General features: G+C 36.7%; 1 protein-coding gene across 1 annotated transcript; it reads left to right on the top strand.

Annotated features, from left to right (window-relative positions):
• Positions 1–472: 472 nt before the first annotated feature.
• On the top strand, positions 473–13,930 carry LOC122797895 (gastrula zinc finger protein XlCGF26.1-like). The gene is made up of 2 exons (XM_044066414.1): positions 473–680; positions 10,115–13,930. Exons 1-2 carry the CDS (start codon positions 473–475, stop codon positions 11,569–11,571), a joined length of 1,665 nt encoding a protein of 554 aa, XP_043922349.1. The 3' UTR covers positions 11,572–13,930.
• Positions 13,931–21,419: the final 7,489 nt, after the last annotated feature.

Below are 21,419 nucleotides of genomic sequence, written 5' to 3'. Positions count from 1 at the left end.
TACAGGTTCGAGACAGGTCCGTCGGGAGAACTGGTATGAAGAAGGAGAATGTTCAGAACAGGGGAAGAAGCACTACGCGCTACAAAAGGAAGAACGAAGAAAATATGGACAACATTTGGCCCATAAAGAAGGCCTTCCAACAGCAAGTAAGACATTTGTAACAAATTTGTCTAGTCATTATTTGACTGAATCTGAATATAGTGTTTTGAGTAAGGGACTAACTTTTATCCCTGCTTCAGATATGAATATAGTTGACTTGTTTCTAGATTTTAAGTTGTTTACGAGAAATCTAATGCTAAAAACTATGTATAGACAGGCGGCTGGTATTAAGCCTTCTGACTTCTCTAAGTTTGTTAAACCAAGTTGCTATACACCTATACTTTCGCCTGTTATTAATGCTTTTGAACAAATATGTATTGCTGACATCTATGAAGTATATAACAATGCACAATGTGATAAGAGAACTTTTGGTATGAATAATCTTAATAAACAAGAATCATGTGCTTTGCATGATTTAGAGAAGAATGACAAATTAGTTATACGACCAGCTGATAAGGGTGGCCGGATTGTGGTGTTTGATGCTGAATTTTATAATGAGCTTATGGGAGAAATGTTGTCAGATGTGAGTTTTTATGAACCCACAACTTTACAGAAAGTGAAGACCATGGCACTTTCTATTAGTAATGAAATTAAGTTGATGGGGGAGCATGGATTTTTAAATTGTGAATTGCAGAAGTATTTTTTGTTTGAGAATTATGTGATACCTCAGATACAGGGACTGCCCAAGCTACATAAGAATTTAGTTAGGCCCCCTATGAGACCAATTGTCTCAGGGGGTGGATGGTGTACTGAAGCTATTTCAGTCTATTTAGATTTTAAATTAAAACCACTACTAGAGAAACATCAAACATTACTACGGGACACTGAACATTTTTAAATGATTTATTTGTATGTACAGAGAATGTTGATAGGATGGATAGTGTGTTTTTAGTCACTCTAGATGTGGTCTCATTATTTACTGTCATCCCTAATTCTATAGGTCTTGAATATTTGAGCAGGTTACTGTCTTCTAGTGATTTATATAGGGGTGAAGAAATAGCATTAATACAGGATTTGTTGAACATTGTTTTGGAGAATAATGTTTTCATGTTTGATGGTAAAGTATACCATCAGAAAAATGGTGTAGCTATGGGCAGTTCCTGCTCTAATAGTTATGCTAATGGGGTCATGTTGGCTTGGGAGATGGAATTCATTCACTCCAGTCCATATGAAGAGAATATTATTTTATATCGGCGATTTGTTGATGATCTTTTTATTTTGTGGGGAGGCACTGAGGAAGAATTGTTAACTTTTGTTAATTATTTGAATGGGACTACCACCTTCTTGAAATTTACTTTGGGGTACTCTAAGTCAAGCATTAGTTTTCTTGATGTCTTAGTAGAGAAGAATGAATCTGGGGATATCTACACTAAATTACACAGGAAGGAATGTTATGTTAATAGTCTGCTCAGCAGGGATAGTATGCATCCGAGGCATGTGTTTACCAATATTGTACAGAATCAATTTTTTAGAGCCTCTAGGCTGAACGTTAGGGATAGTGACTTTGAACAACAACTTAAAACCACCAGTGAGGAATTAAGGGGCAGAGGTTATGAAGGAAGGTTGGTGGAGGATAGGAGTTCTGAGGTTAGGCAACTAAGAACTAGTAGAGCTAAACCTTATTTCTCAGGTGGGGATAAGAGGAAGAAGAATTTATTGAGTAGTGACACTAAGCTTGCCATGTGTATTCTGTACACTAGAGATGTTAGGAAGTACACCAATGTGTTTAATGAGCATTGGAATATACTGTTGACAGATCCAGTTTTGAAAGACATAATAGGAGAAGTGCCCCAGTTTACTTTTAAGAACAAGAGAAATCTGAAGAGGAGGTTGTGTATACCTAAAAGATGTGGGTTGGATGATGTAGTTAGTGGTACTAAACCATGTGGCAAATGCAATCAGTGCACTTACATTTTAGAGGGTGTTTCCTTTCAACATCCTGACACTAAAAGAATATTTGATATAAGGGTTAGTGCTAGTTGCTATACTAAGCATGTTGTTTATCTTGCGGTGTGCTCTCTGTGTCAAAGTTTTTATGTTGGAAAAACAGATAGGATGTTAAAGGAGAGAATCAGGGAGCATGTTTATCACATTGCCAAAGGCTCTAGGGTTAATGCCCTAGCAAAACACGTTATAGAGAAAGGTACCAACCATAGCTTCAAGTTCATGGTAATATCAAAAGCTATTGTCAGTGATAGGTTTAGTGACATCAGAGGAAGAACTGAAGAACTTGAAGCTAGGTGGATTGTTATGCTGAGGGCTACATTTGGCCATGGTTTGAATGATAGTATGCCCATGAAGCCAACATTAAAGAAAAGGAAACTACACTGGTAACTGTTTTTATTAGTTTTATTTATTATTTATCATTTTCTATGTATACTTATTTATGCATTTTATACATTTAGTTATACATTTAGTTATATATATTTATGTGTGTTTTAAATGTATTTTTGTATTTTATCCTTTAGGCAAGTTTTTTGTGACATGTTGCCTTTAAACTAATTGATCATGTGCTCAGTTGTCTGGTATTTAAACAGGTGCTATTTTAACTTTTTTCATACACCTGAAGAAGCAGTAGTGAAAGCGCTTGTGTTTGGTTCGAATAAAGCAGTGCTGTGTTTTATCAGAATTGAATGTTCCTGTTTTTCCTTGTGGAGCTGTCTTTGAAGACTGTTTTTGTGGATTATTCTTTGAACTACATTGGAAATTGCTGTTGTCTGCCTCCTGGAAGGACTTTTGTTCTCTGGTACTGTATTGTTTCTTTCAGTTTTACTTCTGGAGGTTATAGGAGCTCATTGGGAGTATATATTCTTCTTATCTCTACAACTATGTCCAGCTAATTCAAACCCCGACAATCACAGACAAAAACATCAGTAAAGAATCCATTTTAGACAGGACACTAACAAATAACCCAGACAAAACGCAACAATTTGGTACTCTTCCCAACTGCATTATTGACCACCTTCCCACCTTCCTAACTAGACAACAGATAAAACTCACCAAAACTCCCACCCTTCTCAAAATTCGTAACTCCAGAAACTTCAGAGAAGAAAACCTCATAGAAGCCCTACAGTATTTTAACTGGACACCTCTTAATCACCTTCCATTAAACAATGCTGTAGAATACTTCAACACAACATTTCTAAATATTTTAAATTATCTAGCTCCTTTGAGAACAATTAGAATACATTCCAACCCAGCCCCTTGGCTCTCAAAAGATACTTGTGCCAGAAACAAAGCCTGGAACACATGGCACCAGCTCAAATCCAGTACCAATAGACAAAAATTCCTCGAACTACGCAATAAAACCAAAAAGATGATAAGGTACATAAAAAAAAAAAGTAATTGAATTACAAAAGAAATATAGTTCTAACCCACAAAAATTCTGGGCCACCTTTGACAAAATCCTTAAACCTGGTAGGACCAGCACCAATATAGATGGCAACACTTATGAAACTGAATCTCAATTTAATCAGTACTTCACCTCCTGTGTTCTTCAACTTACTAACAACCATGCCATTACAACTAGCACACCCCTAATGCAACCAAGTGGCACTAACACTTGTTTTACTCTCAGACCTGTACCTACAAACCTTATATATAAATACCTCACTAAACTTAAAACAACCACTCTAGGTGCTGACAATCTCCCATCAAAGTACCTCAAAACAGCAGCTCGATCCATAGTCTAGCCTGTATCCATACTTATAAATAGAAGTATCACTGAACATACTGTTCCCTTATTATGGAAAATCTTCTACATCATACCCGTGCGTAAGGGAGGCTCCTACACAGAGCTAAATAACTACCGGCCAATAACCATTCTACCTCCCTTATCAAAAATCCTAGACACTTATAAACAATTACTTAATCATCTTCTTTCCAACAATCTACTATCCAATACCCAACAATCTACTATCCACTACCCAACAATTTACTATCCAATACCCAGCATGGTTTCTGCCAGCACATAGTACCACCTCAGCACTAATAATATTCACCAACACAGTCGATCAGCACAGGGGTCAAGGCAACCCTGTAGCTACCATCTTCTCAGATTTATCAAAAGCTTTCGATACAGTATCCCACCATAAACTGTTAACCTCCCTCTCCAGGCACTGTACTGATACCCCCTCCCTTCTCTGGTTTAATGAATATCTCAGCAATCGCCTTCAAGTAGTAAATTGGCACAACTCATTTTCTCCTCTTCTTCCTGTTTCACAAGGGGTACCTCAAGGCCCCTTACTTGGACACTTTCTCTTTACCATCTTCACAAATACTCTTCATGCTGCCACTCATGAGGCCAGCATAGTACAACATGCTGATGACACTGACTGTTCACCCCAGGGATCACGTCAGTCGCCCTGCTAGACAGGGGTCCAGGAAAGTAAATAATGTGGGAAGAAATAGCCAGGGAATTGTTATGGCTAGGCTTTAATAGGCCCTAGGGCTGATAGCCTAGTACCAACCTATGAACCTATGAACCTACAATGCAACTGCTTCAGACAAAAACCCAGATTTTCACTGAAATACAGACTTGGCTAAAGGACTCTCAACTGATATTAAGCCCAAAAAAGACCCAACTAATGCTCTTTCATCCCACTAAAATGGCTAACCCCTGTATCTCTTTTTCTATCACCACTTCCAATAATACTCTAATCTCACCAGTGCCACAAGCCAAACTGCTTGGTCTGACTGTTGACCAAAATCTAAAATATGACAAACCTATTGCTCTTACAGTATCCAAAGTTCACAAAAACCTAGGAGCCCTATATCGTTGCAAACAGTACCTCTCCACTGAAGCCATGGTCACTTTAGCGAGAACTCATTTTTTATCCACACTTCTATATGCAGCACATGTTACAATAAAATTGCCAAGTTCAATACCAATGCAGTGGCATTGACAAAAAGGCAGGAGTCAGAGCTTGACGTGGCAGAGTTGAAGATGTTAAGATTTACACTGGGTGTGACGAGGATGGACAGGATTGGGAATAAGTATATTAGAGGGTCAGCCCAGGTTGGAAGGTTTGGAGACAAAGCCAGAGAGGCAAGAATACGGTGGTTTGGACATGTGCTGAGGAGGGATGCAGAGTATATTGGGAAAAAGATTCTAAGGATGAAGCTGCCAGGTAACAGGAAAAGAGGGAGGCCTAAGATAAGGTTTATGGATGTGGTAAGAGAGGACATGCAGGTGGTTGGTGTGACAGAGCAAGATGCAGAGGACAGGAAGAAATGGAAACAGTTGATCTGCTGTGGTGACCCCTAACGGAAGCAGTCGAAAGAAGAAAAAGAAGCTACCAACTCCATGTCCCGCTCTCATCACTGCCAATCCCTGAGAAAACTGCACTGGCTAGAACTCCCTAACCTACTAACTTACAACCAACTAGTTTTTGCTCACCAGATACTATATTCCCCACATAAAATCCCTGCACTAACAAGCCTCCTCACCTTATACAGTACTGCACGACAATTAAGGTCCTCCAGTGTTGCTCTACTTGAAAAAACTAAGTGTAAAAATAGTGCAGGTGAATCTCTTTAGTCTTACAGTCTCAAAAACCTGGAACTCCCTCCCCCAAGAAATAAGGCTTGAAAATAATTTGGCCTCTTTCAGAAACAAACTGAAACTTCACCTGGATCTGCTCATGTATCAAACCTGATTAATCAGGTCTATATTGGATGATTGGACATTTAAAAGTTCGAGTGTCATATGGTCAACACCACATGATCGAACTTTTAAAAGTTCGCACATCCAAAAAAAAATAACAGTACAAGTACACAAATAACCTACCTGAATGTTTTAAGCAGGGGGGGCAAGCCCCCTGCACCCCCCCGCTCTTCAAATATAGCAACTCCAAGATTGCGCTACAGTGAGAAAAGGGAAATCTCGATCATATGGTGTTGACCATATGACACTTGAACTTTTGAAAGTTCGAGCATCCACTATAGACCTGATTAATCTTGCTATCATCCTTCCTTGCCCTTCTTATCTCACCATATCATCCCCATCACCTCGACTACTTGCTTATGATTCTCTCAGACAAACATGTAAATAATGTAAAATAGCCTTTTTTTCTTCTTCCTCTGTACTTAACCACCTTTACATATTGTTCTTCTTTGAATCGTATATTCTTGTGACACTGTGTATTACATATACTATTCATTGTTTGTTATATGATGTTTCTGTAAGTTGGAGCTTTGCTCCCCAGGCCTCCACTGCAAATGGACACTTGCTGTCCAGTCGGACTCTCCCGGTCAACAAATGTTAAATAAATAAAAATAAACATGTAATTGCATTTAGAGAAACATACTAAAATTACAGATTTGCATAATATTCTCATGTATAACATATTCTATACTCTTACCCGATGATAAAATCTACCATAAGAATACAGACAAACAGCCAAGCGCTATCCTCCAAAAAAAGGAAGCCAATCTGGTGGTTCCCTGCCATAAACAAACTGTACAACAGAAGGAAGAAACTCTTGCAAAAGAGAGTAAAATCCCACGAGTGGAGGAGCTCCCTGGTCAGCCTCAGTAAGAAGCTGCGATCCCTGATAAAATCCTCCAAAGCTAGTTACGAAAACAAAATCGCCACTGATTCTAAAGACAACCACAAAGCATTCTATAGCTGTGCCAAGAATCTCAATGGCAACACACAGATCTGCTCTGAGTTACAGCACAATGGCACTAAATATAGAGACCCAACTGATATTGCCAACATCCTGGCAGATAGGTTCAGTGCTAACTTTACCCCCCTCTCACCCCCTAAAGAGCCCATCTCTATACCGGAAGAATGCAAAGTTCCTGTAATCACGACTGCACAGGTAAAAACCACACTCTCCAAAGCCAAGAACACAGCATCCATGGGACCAGACAACATCCCAGGCTGCGTTCTGCACGAACTACAGAATGAACTGGCACCCCACCTAAGTACCATGTTCAATCATAGCCTCACCTCAGGCTTTGTGCCTGCTGAATGATGCACAGCAATGGTTATCCCACTCCACAAGGGGGTGCCACCACGGACCCTGGGAACTACCACCCCATTAGCCTGACGAGCCTGGTCTGCAAGGCCATGGAACGTATCATCATGGAACTTATAAACAAAGACATTGGTAATCTCCAAACTCTGGATCCCACCCAGTTCGGGTTTGTAAAAGGCAGATCATGTCTCCTATACCTGATAGACTTCTTTGAAGCAGTCACCAAAGCCGTAGACAAGGGTAAGGTGGTTCACACAGCCTATCTAGATCTTGCCAAAGGCTTTCAACACCATCCCCCACTCTGGAATTATAGATAAACTCACTAAGCTAGGTATAAATCCCTATGTCACAAGATGGGTTGCCAACTGGCTCACTGACAGAACCCACACTGTGAAAGTAGCAGACTCCAAATCCGACTTCAGACCAGTGACAAGTGGAGTACCACAGGGTTCAGTCCTGGGTCCTCTCCTGTTTGGTATCTACTTCTCTGAATTACAGGCTGACGCAGAAGGTCTTTGGCTAACGAAGTTCGCAGATGACTGCAAACTAGGAGCCATAATCGAAACTCCTAACGATGTGGACATCCTACAAAAGGGCTTCACTGAGACAGATGCCTGGTGTCAAAGCCATGGCCTCAAGCTCAATGCCAAAAAGTGCATTGTCATCCCCTTTGGTAAAAACTCTGTACCCATGAACTACAACATGGGCGGTAGTATACTTAACACAGAAAGTGTGATGAGACCTTGGGACACAGGTGGACAGTAGTCTCTCCTTTGATAATCACATCACCACAGTATTCAGGAAATCCTTCTACGTGGCACACCTCATCACAAAAGGTTTCTCATCCAGAAAAAAAGAGGCCATTGTTCCCCTCTACTCATCACCCATTAGACCCATTATAGAGTTCAATGCCTCTTTTGGTATGTACCTCACAAGACATCTACAACAACTGGAAAGGCCACAGAAATACCTCACAAAGAGGATTACCGGCCTCAAACAGATGCCTTACGCAGACCGTCTCAAAAAACTCCAGATTTACTCCATCGCATATCGCCTACTCAGAGGTGATCTCTGCCTAACATACAAAGCTATGTCAAATCCAGAGCTGTTGGACATGCTCCACTTAAAGAAATCCCAATCCCTCCGAGCTACATGCTCTAGGGACCTAAACCTCGTCACCACAATAAACAGAACATGCCAGAGGGATAGATTCCTGTCCCAGAGACTTCCCATACTCTGGAATAAACTACCTATCTATATCAAACAAAGCTCCTCATTAGCACTCTTCAAAAAAAATCTTGATGATTGGATGGGAAATAGGAAATTCACCCCGGGGATCACCTCTGTGGCTCTGTTCGACAGTGGCACAGGAAAATAATTTTCTTGGGTGGCAAAAGCCAGGGTACCTTTTTGGCTGGGCTTGTATAGGCCCCAGGGCCAATAGCCTAGTACCTACCTATGAACTAGCAGGATCAGTGTTAACTTGCCAAGACCTTTCACCTCAAAGATTATGAACTGTCACTAAGCTTATTAATTACTGGGGACATAATGGCGGTAGAAGTACATACAACCCTCTCACAACAGACACTTAAAACTCCGTGGCAGACAACTTCTTTTCCTTTTTCCATTCACTAAAAACATCCACAAGGATTGTTTTTTATCCCCCCTTCTATTCTCGCTATTTAATAAAAACACTCAGCACCAATGACTGCTTGAAAGTAGCGGAGATAATTCAAGGTTAGGTAATAGACCTATTATAGTGTACTGAATGGGAACTTGTTTAAAAGATTTGTTTGAGAGGCCTCATCATGTTACTGGTGTCACTGCCAAGGGCATGAATAAGTGTGTTTTTGTCTTTATAAATTTATTCAAGTAGGGCAAGATTATGTAATTAAATAATAGAAGACACCATATAAGGAATAACTAACTGTTTCTCAAAAGGTGTGATATACTTGGCCTTATGCCAGGCATGTAGTGCTTACTATATTGTAAAAACTGAGCGCACTTAAAAGCAACAGATTTATGACCATGCTTGTGATATAAGAAGGAGCAAGAACACTAATGCACTTGCAAAACATATTATGGGTAACCCTGGTCATGATTTTAAATTTACTGTCTTGGAACATATTTTACCTAGTAGCAGAGGTGGAGCATGGCCTCTGCTTTTAGAAGTAAGGGAACTATACTGGCAAATGCATTCTAATGCCTTTAAGTATCCATATCTTAAACATTGCTCTGTTGTCTGTCTGTTAAAATTAAAAGCATTGGATAGATAAAAGTGCATGGTGATTTACTTTATATATTTTATATTTTGAACTTAAACACATTTGTACGCTTCTAATATTTCAAATCAAATGTTTTATATGTAGCAGTTATTTTATTAGTGCACTTATTTTAATAAAGGTTGCTTTAAACAAGTCTTTTTAGTAATGGTGATTTAGTTTTTCAAGTGATCTGTTTTAGCTGACTATTTAAACTGAAGATTATTGGATATTTTCTGAAGTCCTATGTATGACCTTGGAGCTCTTTTCCCAGGGCCTCCGCTGAAAATGGACATGTATCCAGTTGGACTATCCCGGTCAACAAATGTAAAATAAATAAATAAATAAAATATACAGGATGAAATCACTTGGTTTTACTTTATTTTATTATTTTTGTTTAATAAAAAGCAGTTGAACAACTTGTGGATTATCTCCGCTACTTTCAAGCAGTCAATGGTGCTGTTTTATTACTAGATTTTCTTGTGTTTGTCGCATTCAGTTTATTCTCACTATTTATAGGCAAGCTTCCTGTTGACCTACCACAAACCCCATTTATTCTATACACAGATGATATAGTCATTTATTGGGCCAGTGCCTCCACCTTTAGCATTAGAGTTTTGTATTCTGTGAAATACTGTTTAATGTTACGGAGTTAAAATCTGTTTACTAGATGTAATAAGCAATAATGACATAACTACATGTAGAACCATTAAAGCTAAGAAAATAAAGCATTGTATTTCATTATATTGTTCTGATTTATTGTGTATTCAGCCAGCAGGTACCAGATTCAAACTGAAAGTCATCATAATTCTAAATATAAAGACTTTCCAGATAAAATACAAAGCTATATTGAAGCTAAACCATTGAAAAATGGCATCTGTGGCAGTAATTTTATATTGAAACCTGCCATTAAAATACAAAAGAGAACTTGCACTGGAAATAAAATACAAACTGTTGAGAAGCCTCATAAAAGACTTGGAGAAATTAAAAAAATTGAGAAGCCTCACAAATGTGTTGTGTGTGATAAGAGTTTTAAAAGCAAGCATAGCCGTTTATCACATGAAAATGTACACAAAGGGGAAAAGCCATATAAATGCGCTGTGTGTCACAAGAGTTTCACATGGAAGAGCAACCTTTTAACACACAACAAGAATGTACACATGGGAGAGAAACCTGATAAATGTGCCACTTGTGGTAAGAGTTTTGCAATAAAAGGTACCCTTTCTGTTCATGAGAAAGTTCACAATGGAGAGCAACCATATAAATGTTCCACTTGTGGTTTGAGTTTTAAAGACAAGTATCGCCTTTCAGCACATGCAAAAATACACACTGGAGTGATACCATACAAGTGTGCCACATGTGGCAAGAGTTTTATACAGAAAGCTGCCTTTTCAAATCATGAGAAAATACATTTAAAGAAGCCGTATAACTGTGCTACATGCGCAAGGAATTTTACGGACATGACTGAACTTTTAGCACATGAAAAAATACACACAGAAGAAAAGCCATATAAATGTATCACATGTGGCAAGAGATTTGCAAGAAAATGCAACCTTTTAGCACATGAAAAAATACACTCAACAGAAAAGCCATATAAATGTGCTGCTTGTGGTAAGAGGTTTACATCAAAGATTGGCTTTTCATCACATGAGAAATTGCATGCTGGAGAAAAGCCACATAAATGTACCAAATGTGACAAGAGTTTTACACTGAAGACTACCCTTTTAACTCATGAGAAAATACACACTGGAGAAAAACCATATAGTTGTACCACATGTGCCAAGAGATTTCAAAAAAAGTATAACCTTTTTATACATGAGAAGGCACACACAGGTGAGAAACCATTTGAATGCTCCACATGTGGCAAGAGCTTTAAAGTAAAGTCTACCCTTTCAACACATGAGAAAATACATACTGGACAGAAGCCATATAAATGTGCCACATGTGGCAAGAATTTTACACTAAAGGGTGCTCTTTCAACTCATGAGAGAATACACACAGGAGAGAAACCTTATACATGTTCTACTTGTGGCAAGAGTTTTACACATAAGTGTCACCTGTCAGTTCATGAGAAAATTCATACTGGAGAGAAACCACACAAATGTGCCACATGTGGCAAGAGTTTTATTCAAAAGGTTACCCTTTCATCACATGAGAAGATACACACCAAATCAAATTTTCCTCCCTGTTCTAACTTACAGGTAAAGAATGACTTGCCCCCTAAATAAAAAAAGTGTGTTGTATTATTTGGATATGAAGAGAAGAAAGCTGACTTATGCATGTTAACAATGTTCAGTAAAATTATATGTCCATCTGTCTGATCTGTAGTTGGTATGGGTCTCCATGAAATTACTTTATGTATACTTTGCTAAATGTCATCAGATGCAAATGGAATGAAACTTCTAAACGATTAAAAAATTGTGTGTATGAGGGTGTGGCCAAAATGGCAAACAGATAACAGCTGAGACATTTTGCTCTGCTTCTACCATACAAACTCTGACAGGATTATTTCATCATTTTCATCAAAAATCACCTAAAAATCTGAAAATATTGTGTTGGAAGCCTTCAAGAACCTTTCAGTTGGAAAATATTTTTATAATTTAAATATTTTCCTGTCAGAATTTCAAGACAAAAAGATTCACTACAGAATTATGAATCACTTGAAGACAGACACACAAGAAAACTCTGAAAAAAGAGTTAGACTATTGTCAGTAATATGCAAGATCTATCCTTAAAAGCTGACAAGCTGGACACCAGAGTGAACAAATAAAAAGATGGCTGTACAAAGCATATTGATTTAATTAAATAGTGAAACAATGGAAAATCCAGATATCTGCTATGAAAGATTCTATCACAGACACGAACAGCAGACTTACAGAAAGAGAACATCATAGATTTCATTCTTCAACAAAACAGAAAATTGGATAAAATTGATGACTTGGAAAACAGGGCAAGGAGAAATAACATCTGAATATATGGAGTTCCCGAACAACTAGAAGGAGAAAACATATTTTTTTTTATTCACCTGGATTCCTAAAATACTAAACTTGCCTGCCCTCTCTTTTGAAATAGAAAGGGCTCATAGATCTCTGACTGTTGTGACACCAGGCAAAAGACTTTTAAATCCAAGGTCTATAATTGTCAAATTTATTTCTAGTCATAAGGACCTGGTATTGAAAACAGCCTGGTCTGTCTCTCCATAAAACTTAGTGACTCTCTCATCAGGTTTGATAATGACTACTCCTCATTGGTGGTTTCAAAAAGAAAAGTCTGTTCCTTCTGTTAAAATCATTGAAGAAAGCTGGCATTAAAACTCACCTAATTTACCCTGCAAAACTGATATTATTCCTGCTGGTAGGGAAGAAAATGTATTACTTCAGAAGAAGCAATGTCTTTTGTCCACAAGAACAAACTACTTGACTCTACTGAAGATATGGACCTAAGTGTATCTTTAAAAAGACAGGCTATTAGAAAAGACTGGGCAGTTAAAGAAAAAAAAAACTCAGAGATAAGTAAAGTTACTTGTTAGTTATTTTACTTCTTAAAATAGTCTGTATGTGAAACTTTCTTCTTGGTGACATCAACTAAAGGTAATTTCTTTTCTCTTCTATTATAATATTTTATTTTAAAAATAGTTTCCCTGCTAAGGTAATGCTGTATTTTTTCACAGAGTGAGCAAAGTACATAGAATTAAGTATTTTTTAAATAACTGATCGTAAATCAAAAAGGAAAATATACTTAAATAACTTATTCTCCTTTTCTTTCTTTTCTTCTTATCCTTTATCTTTTTTCTTTACACAATAATTAACAACAAAGTAACCCAAATAAAAGGGGACTGGATAGTAACATGGCTGGACTTCTGAAAGATGTGTGTGTGGGAATAGGAATGGTTTGACCTTTTATTGTCTTTTTATTAACCAATACATTTCTATACACAAAGTATGTTGAGTGGGGCACATAGATAAAACATGTGTAATGTAAATTGTTTTAAAGTCACTTTCCCCTATATAAAGGTGTTATGTTCTTTCAACTTTCTATGCTTATTTGAAGCTTTAAAATGATTTTTTCTGTTAAAATGTGGCTTGCAGAATGAATCTGCAAGCCTTCTGTATTTAAAGACTTACTTTTTTGTCATTTTTACCACTGAAATGCTGCAAAAGAGTTTGGAGGCAGTTTTAGGCTTGCCTCGACCTGCTGGGCATCTTTACTTCACTGGGAAGACATCCTGAACAGTTCACAAGTTAGAAAGGAAGCACAGCATGACCTTTAACCTTTTAAAAGCAGAAAGCAAATGGAACACGGAAATGGAAAGCAAAAACTGACTTTTTTAAACTTTCAGCTGCTTAAATTGATATTTCAAGTACTAAACAACCAAAATTGTGAGTAATATAAACACTATAGAACAGTTTTATAACTTTAACATGGATTGTTTTAATCTTTTTAAAGCTTTTGCTTAACTTTTGGTGGGAGGATTAAATGATATGATGCACATTGGGGTGCATATATTGGTATGGGACACATAAATCTGGTTCCTTGTCAAGCATAAACACAGTATATAAATGTATATATGATAACTAAATAGAAATCTATTTATATGTTTACAATATTATTTGAACAGTCTTATCCCTTCTAAAGCTAAGTTTCAAATTAAGTTAATGGTATATCTGGAGTTTGTGTATTGTCAGTTATAGCATTCCTTTATACTAAAAATCACAGTAACACCACTTACAATAAGATTATTCAGATATTTGCTCTATATAGGGATTTGTAATTAATATAAATTGTTATAGTTGCATTAAGACAGCTTATGTTTTCATACAAAATATAGAGACCTGAAATATGCTTTTTAATCCAGTCTCCTTAGTAATGAACACAAATGTTAACAGATAATTTCAAACCAGTTGTTCTATCAATCTTCACTTATAAGAGAACTTAGATGAGACCTAGTGTGCAATATAAGTTTAGAAATAACTGTTCAGGCATGTGATTTCTTCAGACAGTTTAGATACCAACATTGACACCAATACATATTTTTTTATAAAACATATGCATACTAAGATTATTTGTTGTACAGAGTCACACATATAGGATAAGATGTAATTCAACTAGAAGTCCAGCTATTTGTTTCTGTATAGATATTCTTATTCACTTTATACTCTCTTTAAATGCATAGAACCATCTCTAATATTATAAATGGAATTTTCTTATTTGGTAGGTCTTATTGTATATTAATTTAATTAGTTTTTTTTTTCCATAGGATTTCACTATCACTTAAAGAACACAAAGGTTTTATTTAGTAAATCTTAGAATGTGTACAAAGTAGTAGCAACACGGTGTTTGGTGTTGACATAGTACTGTTGGTGAGAGACTTGAATGAACTCTTCATCAAGACTAGAATATTTAATTCCATGTTGGAGGTTAAAAATGTTTCTTTTTTATCATTATTAGTTGTGTCCATAAGTTGTTTATATTCTATGGTAATGATTAAGGTTATAAATAATTTTATAATAATTACAAAACCCATTGCTCAAATGGCTGTCTTAATGGGTTGTCAGTTGGTTTCAAAAGAAGAGGTATTTTATATCCTTTGGAAAAAAACTTTAGGACCACCTAAAATTGTGGATTCATTTTCAGACAAGAATGGAATGCTAGGATTGGTGGTGTTAGAAATTAATAAAAAATATTATACCTTTGTAAATTCCTTCTGGATTCCTGGCATTGGCTGTACAATAGTTAAAATTCTTAGATATTATAGCACTGTACTCTGAAGAAAACTACTGTTAGCTGGGGATTTTAATTGCATCCTATCAAAGATGCTACAAATGCTAAACAAAACAAGGTATCTTCATTAGCGAAACTCTTAAATCATTATGCTAATACAATGAATATGAGAGATGTATCTGTTTTAAAACTAGTTGCTCCTTAAAATATATTCACTATTCATTTAGATTTGGGACTCGGACCAGCATTGACAAAGTATTGGTGTCTAATGCTTTATATTCCAAAACAGAGGCTGGCATGATAGTTTATTGCCCCTTAGCAAATCACAGTGCAATTGCATTCAAATTAACTTTGTTTACATAATTTAACTTTCTACCAAAGACTCTTAGCATATGTAATTAAAATAAAAGGCTTTAATGAATGTTTTTTTAAAAGAGATCAATTAGTGGAATTTAATAATGGTAAGGTCACAGATATCATTCTGTGGGACACTTTAAAAAGCTATCTGTATGGTAAAATAAAGAACTGATACATTTGTAAAAGAAATGAATGGGATAAAGAATTAACTGCTCTCCAAGCTAAAGTAGACAAATTAAAATTAAATCTTAAGGCTAATGATAACGTTGCAAACACACAATTGAAAGATTTAAATCAGAAATATCTGGACATTTTACAAGATAAGATCTCCATTAACGTAGAAAAAAATTAAATTGCATTCATATTCATTAAACCCTAAAAGTCTCCATAGAATAGCTTTTAGATCAACAAATATAAATAAAATAAATCGTATCAATGAAATTGTTTACAGGGAAGGGAATAAGACCATTAAAAGTTTCAGACCTGAAAAATGGATTTTTTTTTTCCTTTAAGGGATTAAAAGACCAAATTGAAAACCTTAAAACTAATAAAGCATCAGGTATAGACAGAATAATAACTGAGCTATACAAAATGTTGCCTGATAATATTTTAAAATGTTCACTAGATGTGTCTTTGAAATTAAAAACTCACCTATGTTCCCCCTTCATGGAGATACTTTCCAATTACCCCATTTTAAAATCAAAGACCCTATATTATGTCCTTCCTACAGACCAATATCACTTTTAAATGTAGAATACAAGATCCTTATGTCCATACTTGCAAAAAGATTAAATCAAATGCTTACTGGTGTAATAAATGATGAACAGACTGGATTTATTGTTAACAGAAAAGTTTAAGATAACATAAGATTTCTATCTCTCATTGACATGCAAATAAATAATTATCCATAATAAGCTTAGAGTTGGTAAACTGGTCATACTTGTTCAAAGTACTAAACAAATACAATTTTTCTTCTGATTTCATTAAAAAGCTATACGATAAGTCAATATATTATTTGGCTCTTTATATCTAGCCATTTTTTATATTACTATGGGCACCAAACAGGGTTGTCCTTTATCACCCTTGTTATTTGCACTTGCTACAGAGCCATTTGCAAGTTGTATATGATCATATGAACATAAAAGGCTTTACAATTAATGGGAATTTTCCTCTAAAATGCAGTGTTTTGCTGACAACATTCTACTTACAAGTGGAAACATTGAACTTTCAATAGCTAATATACTTGCTTCTATAGTTTCAAACACAATAAAGCCAAAACCCTACTTGTAAACAAAAAGATAATCACGAAGTCAAACTCTTACAAGAACTTTGGATGGGACCATGTGCAACTGCAGTACTTAGGAGTTAGTATTGAGTCTAACTTTAAAAAATAAAGTTCAGTCAAAACCTAATTGATACAGTAGCCTAATTAACAGATATTTGGAATAAATTCTTTTTCGCATTTGAAGATAGACTCACATTAAATCAAACGATAGTTTTACCTAAAATCTTGTATATGAACCAGTCATTAATTCACTCTCCTTCTAAAAAAAAAAAACTTAAACTCCATTTTATTAAACTTTTACGGTACTCTAAAAAGCCTAGAATTTAATTTGATTGGCACACTAAAAGCTGGGATGAGGGGGTATTGGTTTCCCTAATATTGATTTATTTTCTAAATCAGTAGCTATTAAGGTAATTTTACATTTGCTTGACTCCTTTTATACTTCTAGGCGGAAATCAGTACATGAAACTATACTAATAGATATTAACATATTCACAATAGAAATGTATTCTGGCATGGGCATCAACATCTTTTACTGGATATTAAAAGACTACATACAAAGTGGAACACACAAGTTTTCTCTTTATCCATTCATAAACTAAACTTTATCAATGTTGAAGAAACTTATAAACTCAAATTATCAAGTTAAAGATCTAATACTGTTATTTCCTATAGCCTTCACAAATGGATGCTTAATAGGTTTAAAGAATAATTTAATTTTTGGCATCAGTTTCTGAATCTGAGTAAATTATATTCAGCAGACTATTTGCAAGATATAGTTTAGAAAATAGCAATTGGCTGGATATACAATCTTGTAAAGAATATATACAAGATAAAATCAAAGTAGCATTAGATTTACAGACTTAAGCTATTCCAAAAACTCTAGATTTCTTCTCTAATATAAATAATAATCCATCTAAAGATAAGTCATATCTGCCAAGCATATCTAAGATTTCCTGCTGATTTGTCATTCTGGAATTACTAGACAAAGAAGAATTTTCTTATGAATGTAAGAAACTATCATTAAAATATGCAAGAAAATCAGTGTACTCTCTATAATGGAAGACCTATACCTAGAAATTTTTGCACAGAGCATTTTTAACACCCCATAAAATTGCTATTATGTATATAATTCAGAAAAAAATAAATGCTGGAGATTTAATACAACTCTAGGTGCAGACTGGGTAGGCATGATTGTAGAATGCAAAACAGTGACTTCTTTCTGGACTGATTTTAAGAATTTCTGCCAGGCATTGTGGTAGGATCATTGTATTATTACAGATTATTTTATATAAACACCCCAATCCGAGACATTATACCAGTATTACAAATCCCTCTTCTTTGGTCTGTCCTAACTATTGCTAGGGAAGTAATAACTAAAAGCTGGAAATGCAAATCTACCCTCTCCTTTTCAAGTGAATTTGTTTACATGGCTAAATCTATTTGTAAAAATGAATTAACCATAAAAATGAGAACTAGAAACCTTACTCATCTGTACATAGTATGGCAAAAATATAATGACGTATTAGAAAAGGACTAATGATTTATGTATATATTTCTTGTTGTGGACTTTGTACATATATCCTGTTATGAATTGTTTTGTTAGAATTTATAAAATCAAATCATTTTTTTTCTAAAAAAAAAAATTGTGTGTGATCACATCCATTCCCTTAGGAGTAGCATTTCAGGACTATATATGGAAGTCAGCCAGAATTGGACAAAAGCAAGTAGCAACAGAAAGTGCTAAAAACAAAATACATAATGTAGAATCTTGACCATAAGAAATTAAAAATTAAGTTCACCATGTACTAGGACTTTCCGGTTGCCTTAAGCTATAGAAATGAGAGATAGACAGGTGTTGGTTCTGTAGCACAGATCTATAATGATCTGCACAGCTTGTACGCTATGGTATACTCATGGCTGAGAGTCTTTGTAGTGAAAGGCAGAATAATGTGACATGTTTGTTGTATTGGATTCTGTGCAAACATTAATGTACTGAAGTAGCTGATACATACTGGAAACACGAACCATAAAGAATTAGTAGAAACAAAGACATAATGATCGCTTGTGATCAACTAGTACTAGCAGTTAGGAAAATGGGATCAAAAAGCAGGATATTGTAGTTAAACAAGGACAATAGCAGCATTACTTACTGAAATATCTTTACCTAGCAACTGTAGTGTCCTGCATACTGAAAGACATAATAGTGATAATAGGAGCAACTGGGCTAGTAACGCAGAACTTCAGGCAAAATTAAGTATGTGCCAGTACAGGTAATTCACACACACACCATTCTGGTAGTTGGTGTAGAGAATTAAGGAGCTGTTAATGAGTTGTTTCCTATGGTCCAGTGGAGCAAGGTTTGATTCTGTCAGCTTCCATTGCCTAACTGCGTCTCCCTGAGCAACTCATTTAATGAGATAGCACTGCCGGGCAGCATCTGAGAAAGGTCCATGGAGATCAGTGCTCTCCCCAGATCAACAGGTACAAATAGAATAAGATAAACCACAAAAGGAGGCAGTTTGGGGTAGGCTGCAGGTGCTAAGATGACTGAGCTTGGCAGGTGTAAAGAGTGAAGAAAAATACTTTAATAAAATGTGCTGCCTCCAACATACAGCAACTCCAAGACACTGCACAAAAGCCCTTTACTGCTATCAAAACCTGACTCACCAATGCTGAACTCATTTTAAACCTAATAAAACCAAAGTTATGATCATGCAACCAACAGAGCCTCCAACCCCATACCACCTTTTCCATTACTGCTTCTGATAACACAATAATTAGACCAGACACACAATTTAAACTTCTGGGAGTTGTAATTGATAACAGGAAATTTGATCAACACATAGTACAAAACAAACTGTTAAAAGGGTACACAAAAAACTTAAATCTCTCCATAAAAATAAACAGTTCCTAACTAGTTCATAGGTAGGTACTAGGCTATTGGCCCTAGGGCCTATATCAGCCTAGCCAAATGGTACCCTGGCTTTTGCCACCCAAGAAAATTATTTTCCTGTGCCCCTGTTAAGCAGAGCCACAGAAGTGATCCCCGGGGGGAATTTCCTATCTCCCATCCAATCATCAAGATTTTTCTTGAAAAGTGCTAATGAGGAGCTTTATTTGATATAGATAGATAGTTTGTTGCAGAGTATGGGAAGTCTCTGGGACAGGAATCTATCCCTCCAGCATGTTCTGTTTATTGTGGTGACAAGGTTTAGGTCCCTAGAGTGCGTAGCTCGGAGTGATTGGGATTTCTTTACGTGGAGCATGTCCAACAGATCTGGGTTTGACATAGCTTTGTATGTTAGGCAGAGATCGCCTCTGAGTAGGCGATATGCAACAGAGTAAAGCTGGAGTTTTTTGAGACTGTCTGCGTAGGGCATCTGTTTAAGGCTGGTAATCTTCTTTGTGAGGTATTTCTGTGGCCTTTCCAGTTGTTGTAGATGTCTTATGAGGTACATACCAAAAGGGGCGTTGTACTCTATAATGGGTCTAATGAGTGATGAGTAGAGGGGAACAATGACTTCTTTTTTCCTGGATGAGAAACCTTTTGTGATGAGGTGTGCCACATAGAAGGATTTCCTGACTACTGTGCTGATGGGATTATCAAAGGAGAGACTACTTGTCCACCTGTGTCCCAAGGTCTCTTATCACACATTCAACGTTAAGTAGACTACCGCCTATGTGGTAGTTCATGGGTACAGCGTTTTTACCAAAAGGGATGACAATGCACTTTTTGGCATTCAGCTTGAGGCCATGGCTTTGACACCACGCACCTGTCTCAGTGAGGCCCTTTTGTAGGATGTCCACATCATTAGGAGTTTTGATTATGGCTCTTAGTTTGCAGTCATCTGTGAACTTTGTTAGCCAAAGATCTTCTGTGTTAGCCTGTACTTCAGAGAAGTAGATACCAAACAGGAGAGGACCCAGGACTGAACCCTGTGGTACTCCACTTGTCACTGGTCTGAAGTTGGATTTAGAGTCTGCTGCTTTCACAGTGTGGGTTCTGTCAGTGAGCCAGTTGGCAACCCATCTTGTGACATAGGGATTTATACCTAGTTTAGTGAGTTTGTCTATAATTCCAGAGTGGGGGGTGGTGTTGAAAGCCTTGGCGAGATATAGATAGGCTGTGTGAACCACCTTACCCTCATCTACAGCTTTGGTGACTGCTTCAAAGACGTCTGTCAGGTTTAGGAGACATGATCTGCCTTTTACAAACCCGAACTGGGTAGGGTCCAGAGTTTGGAGATAACCAATGTCATTGTTTATAAGTTCCCTGATGATATGCTCCATAGCCTTGCAGACCAGGCTCCTCAGGCTAATGGGATGGTAGTTGCCAGGGTCCATGGTGGCTCCCCCTTTGTGGAGTGGGATAACCGTTGTTGTGCGCCATTTAGTGGGCACAAAGCCTGAGGTGAGGATATGATTGAACATGGTACTTAGGTGGGGTGCCAGTTCGTTCTGTAGTTCATGTAGAACACAGCCTGGGATGTTGTCAGGGCCCATGGATGCTGTGTTCTTGGCTTTGGAGAATGTGTTTTTTACCCGTGCAGCCATGATTACAGGTACTTTGCATTCTTCCGGTATAGAGATGGGCCTGTTAGGGGATGAGAGAGGGGTAAAGTTAACACTGAACCTATCTGCCAGGATGTTGGCAATATCAGTTGGTTCCGTATATTTAGTGCCATTGTGCTGTAACTCAAAGCAGATCTG

Source organism: Protopterus annectens, chromosome 3.part1, assembly GCF_019279795.1.
Source record: "Protopterus annectens isolate FY-2018-M chromosome 3.part1, PAN1.0, whole genome shotgun sequence".
Taxonomy (NCBI): domain Eukaryota; kingdom Metazoa; phylum Chordata; order Ceratodontiformes; family Protopteridae; genus Protopterus; species Protopterus annectens.
This window is presented reverse-complemented; position numbering and strand designations above follow the sequence as displayed.